The 5,785-nt window shown below is 44.7% G+C and overlaps 1 protein-coding gene across 1 annotated transcript; it reads left to right on the top strand.

Annotated features, from left to right (window-relative positions):
- Window positions 1-105: 105 nt before the first annotated feature.
- LOC118756398 lies at window positions 106-4,704 on the top strand (the record flags this gene model as incomplete). Its single annotated transcript, XM_036491162.1, has 1 exon — window positions 106-4,704. A coding segment is annotated over exon 1 (4,599 nt), but the record flags the coding sequence as incomplete, so codon positions are not given.
- Between the last annotated feature and the right edge of the window lie 1,081 nt (window positions 4,705-5,785).

Raw genomic sequence — 5,785 nt, forward strand, 5'->3', positions numbered from 1 at the left:
AAATTTGTGTTTTAATTAAACGGCAGCGCAAAGTACTAAGCGCAACATTTCTTAAAAATCAATTTTTTTTTCTTTAAACCGAATTCGAACGATTTAATCGCGCAAATGTTTGGTACGGGCGGTAAGAATTCAGATCATAATTGCCCTAAATGTGACGGAGTAGACAACGATGAAATGGTCCAGTGTGACGCCTGCGACGCCTGGTATCACTTTCATTGCGTTGGAGTCGACAGCAATGTGGCTGACATAAGCTGGAGCTGCGAGATTTGTAGGCACGGCGGGTCAACTGCGAACGCGCAACCGACAGCATCGTCATCGCCAACTACCAACCAAAGTAAACGGCAAGTGCATTTTCCAACATCGGTCTCGACAACAGCAGGGAAAGCAGATTTCCCGCGCAATCCGCAACAAAATGTGGTTGCTGCAACCACAACGGTTGCGTCTTTAACAACCGCCACGAATATGCCAGTACCAATTACGTTTCCGACTATGCTACCTGCCACCGCCACAAACTCATCGCTGTCAAATTTAACATCTGCATGCTGGGATTTCCAACCCACTGCACCACATGCCTCATTGCAGGGCCGCCAATTTCCCACGATGACAACCGGGCGTTATTCAACGCTTCCGGCAACGGCATCTTTAAAAGAAGTCGTATCTAGTAACATAGCATACTCTTCAGCAGATACCATGTCTCGCGAACCGGAAATAGTTGAAAGGCAAGGTGCACCAAATGTACATTTGGCACGGACGCCTCACAATCAGGAGGTACACAGAAAGCTCCAGCTAGAACGTTTGGAGGAAGAGATGAGGATTCAGCAACAGTACTTGGATAACAAGTACAAAATTCTATCTCAGTATGACGAGTTACTTCCAACGAACAATTCATTTTTTACTGTGACCAACAGTCCTTCACCGTCACAATTGGCCGCAAGACAAGCTATCCCCAAGCAGCTCCCGACTTTTAACGGAGATCCGGACGAGTGGCCGCTTTTCATTAGCAGCTTTGAAAACAGCACAACTGTCGCCGGGTACACCGAAGCTGAGAATTTGATACGACTACAAGCGAGCCTTAAAGGTAAAGCGCGTGAGATGGTAAAGAGTAAACTGTTTATGCCATCCATGGTACCTGAAATTATCAAAACCCTCAAGATGTGTTTCGGTCGACCGGAGTATATTCTGGAGCGGGCGGTGAATCGAGCTCGTGGTCTTCCGCCGGTGAAAGACAAATTAGAGGCTCTTATTGAGTTTGCACTTTGTGTGCGAAATATTTGTACTACCATGGAAGGATGCCAAATGTATATGCATTTACATAACCCATTGTTGGTTAAGGAGCTGGTGGACAAGCTTCCAAACAATCAAAAGCTAAGCTGGGCAGTTCACCCTAAAAACGATGAAATACCTGTAGTGAAGCAATTTAGTGAGTGGTTGTACAGCTTAGCTGAAGCCGCAAGTACCGTAGTCAGCTTAGCGCCAACTAATACGCGCATGGTCAACACTCATACCGTCGATATGACCCGAGAACGTATGCAAGCAGAACAAAGAGCAGACCAAAACAAGCAGTGTAAAGTTTGCAAGAGCTACGAACACAAAGTAGCGCAATGCGAAGTCTTTAAAAATTTTTCACTACAACGCAAGTGGGAAGCAGTGAAGGCTAACAACCTTTGTCGCCAATGCCTCAACCCACATAGACGCAAATGTTACTTAAACAGGATCTGCGGTAAAGATGGATGTACAGTCAAACATCATCCTTTGCTCCATAAATCGGTAATGAACCAAAGTAAACCAGTAAGTACTGCAATTGAATTCTCAGATGCCACGGTAAACACCCACAGCAACGAAAGAAACCAACCTCTTTTCCGAATCGTGCCAATTTATATTCATTCCAAAATCAAAACAATAAAAATATTTGCATTTTTAGACGAGGGCTCATCCGTCACGTTAATGGAAAGAAAGATATTTGATGAACTCGACTTGGTTGGTGAACAAGACCCTTTATGTCTGCGATGGACAGGAAACACTACGCGCGTTGAGAAGAACTCTGTAAGGGCTGCTATTGAAATTTCAAGTATGACAAATAAGCGAAGGTATATTTTGAATAACATTCACACCGTCGACGACCTCGATCTACCGGCACAATCGATCGACGCGTTTGAGTTGCAGAAAATGTATCCACATGTAGCAGGTCTACCGATCGCCTCATATGAGAACGTTAAACCATCGATGTTAATCGGCGTTGATAACTGGAAGCTCGCGGTTCCTCTCAAAATAAGAGAAGGAACTTGGTCACAACCCATAGCTTCGAAAACTCGCTTGGGGTGGGCGCTGCAGGGATGCGACGTTGGTTGTACGGAAGAATGCCTGCTTAATGTCCACACCTGCGATTGCCGAAAAGGTTACGCTGAACTGCTGGAAATGGTAAAAGATTTCTTTAAGATAGAATCTCCTAAACCAACACAAGTAATGTCGAAAGAGGACGCAAAAGCCGTAAGTATTATGAACGACACGTACCAAAAGATTGGCAACCGTTATGAAATTGGGCTAATGTGGCGCGATCTTAATGTCTCGCTACCAGACAGCTATTCTTACGCTCATCAACGACTGAAATGTTTGCGAAAAAAGTTCATTAAAGATCCTAATCTAAAATATACCATACAATCACAGATCGATAATTTACTGGCTAAAGGATACGCCAAGAAGCTCACGGAAGAGGAGGTTGCAGCACGTGGTGGAAAAATATGGTATTTGCCAATTTTTATTGTAAGCAATCCGAACAAGCCTAGTAAAGTTCGAATGGTGTGGGACGCGGCTGCGAAGGTGAATGGAGTTTCGCTTAACGATTTTCTACTAAGCGGCCCAGACTCGCTCAATTCACTAGTTGAAATTTTGTTGTCATTTAGAGTCGGCAGAGTAGCGATATGCGGCGATATTGCAGAGATGTTCCACCGCATTAACATCCGGGAGAGTGACATGCACGTCCAGAGATTTTTATGGTATGATGAAGGCGATGAGCAACAGATACCCAGTGTTTATGTTATGCGAGCATTGACATTTGGACTTAATTGCGCGCCATGTATCGCACATTTTATTCGTGATAAGAACGCGGATAGTTACACTGACAAATTTCCCCGTGCTGTGGAAGCTGTTAAGAAATACCACTACGTAGACGACTATATCGACAGCGAAGATGATTCAGAGTCCACTTTGACTCTGGCTCGACAAGTTCAGAAAATTCACAGCAACGCTGGGTTCAACATTCGTGGTTGGTCATCGAATTCACGAGCCGTTGTAGAGCAACTCGAAGAAAATGGTTCTTTGGTTCAAACTGGTAAGGAATGGGGCTCAACGACGAAGGTTCTTGGAATGTTTTGGGATCCCAAATGTGACAGCTTTAAATATATTTGCCGATTTGCAAGACTCCGTCGCGACGTGATTAATCAACCGTTTATCCCTACGAAGAGGGAGCTTCTTCAAGTCTTGATGTCTATCTTCGATCCATTGGGATTTGTAAGTTGCTATACCATTGGCTTAAAGATTATGTTACAGGACGTGTGGCGCGCGGGCATCGGCTGGGATGAGCCGCTCACTGACAATCTGCATGACAAATGGTGCCAATGGAAAGATGTTATGCCATTTATAACAGCAGTTGAAATTCCCCGGTGCTATTCCTTGCTGCTGAAAGATGCTGACGAAGTCCAACTTCATACCTTCGTGGATGCTGGAGCGAGCGCTTACGCAGCCGTCTGCTACTTACGAGCGAAAAGGGGCAACGACGTTACAGTAGCTCTCGTGGCCGCGAAATCAAAAGTTGCGCCACTGAAACCGCTATCGATCCCCAGGTTGGAGCTGCAGGCTGCAGTGATTGGGGTCCGACTAGCTAACATGGTGAGCAACGTACATCGCATTGGTATAACATCTAGAGTTTGGTGGTCAGATTCGAAAACGGTCTTGCGATGGATTCGAATGGACCCAAAAAATTTTCACCAATACGTCATGCATCGAGTCGGAGAAATTCTAGAGACATCGAATGCGGAGCAATGGCAATGGGTGCCCTCAAAATCGAATCCTGCTGATTTTGGTACAAAAATTCACTCGAAATGCAACCGTCAGCAGTGGTTCAGTGGTCCAGAGTTCTTGATGTCAAACCCGAAGGAATGGCCGAAATATAACGAAATCAATCAAGATGACATCGATTTGACAGAGGTTAAGCATTACGTTTTGCACGCTGCGAAAACTCGCGTGCGATATCCGATCTTGAACGTAGAGTACTTTTCTGATTGGAAACGCCTTTACCGAGCTGTAGCTACGTTTTTACTATATATTGACAGACTGCACGCACTTGCAACAGGTAAAAAACCAAAAACTACCATCAGTTTCGATCAGATTCAACAGGCTCAGCGCTTTCTGATCAGGTATGCACAGGACTCTGAATTTAGTAGTGAAAGAAACTTGCTGAAACACGGTAAGCCTATCGAAAAGTCCAGCAAATTAATTTCAGTCAATGTTTATTTAGACGCAGATGACATAATCAGGAGCAAAGGCCGCGCTGAGCATTTAAACAATCACGAAGACATCATAGTATTGCCGAATAGCAACTACATTACTTTTCTAATAGTGCGCTGGGCTCACGAACGTTTTCATCATCAGATGCACGAGTCTATAATAAATCAATTGCGTGGGCGATATCATATAAGTCGGCTAAGGGTATTATACCGGAGAGTTCGCCAGAGTTGTCAGAAATGTAAAAAACGCTGTTGCGGCTCCACAAGCACCACAAATGGCAGCACTACCCGCCGCAAGACTCGCCGCTTTCGAAAGGCCATTTACATATGTCGGCATCGACTACTTTGGACCACTACTCGTTACCGTTGGGAGGAGGCGCGAAAAAAGATGGGGCGTGTTGTTTACATGCCTAACTCTTCGGGCAGTACACATCGAGATCGCGCACAGTTTAGATACAAGTTCGTGTATCATGGCAATACAAAACTTCGTTTCACGTCGCGGATATCCGAGAGAATTTTTCTCGGACAACGGTACTAATTTTAAAGCATCTGAAAAAATAATTTGTTTAAAGAACGTCAATTTCCCAGACATTATATCTTCCTTCGAACAAATAAAATGGCAATTCAACCCGCCAAGTGCTCCTCATATGGGAGGAGTATGGGAACGACTAGTGAGGTCAGTAAAAAATGTACTTTTTGAGATACTTCCTTCTACAAGTTTTAGCGATGAGAGTCTGCTAAGCGCTTTACATCAAGTGGAATTTATCATAAATGCGCGACCGCTTACGTACGTATCACTGGACAGCTGTGATGATGAAGCGCTAACACCGAATCACCTACTACTTGGATCGTCCGATGGATACAAGCCTATTTGTACCGAAACCTGTAGCTTGAGGCAACGTTGGCGTCTGACCCAACAATTCGCCGACCGGTTTTGGCATCGTTGGGTCAAGGAATATGCACCTATCATCTCACGTCGTAGTAAGTGGTTCAACAAAATACCCCCTGTGCGTATTGGCGATGTTGTAGTGATAGTCGATCGCGATTTGCCGCGAAATTGCTGGCCCAAAGGAAAAATTGTGGACGCCATAAAAGCAAAAGATAAACAAGTACGGAGCGTGATGGTTCAAACAAAATCCGGGGTACTTCATCGACCAGTTGCAAAGATTGCGGTATTAGACGTCGGTACTGAAGAAGGAGTAAACGCGTGATTCATAACTTGTTTACGGGGGAGGGAGTGTTACCGACAAGAATATAAATATAATTGGATCGCCCTATATATG

Source organism: Rhagoletis pomonella, unplaced genomic scaffold, assembly GCF_013731165.1.
Source record: "Rhagoletis pomonella isolate Grant_MI unplaced genomic scaffold, Rhpom_1.0 Rhpom_scaffold_10166, whole genome shotgun sequence".
Classification (NCBI taxonomy): Eukaryota; Metazoa; Arthropoda; class Insecta; order Diptera; family Tephritidae; genus Rhagoletis; species Rhagoletis pomonella.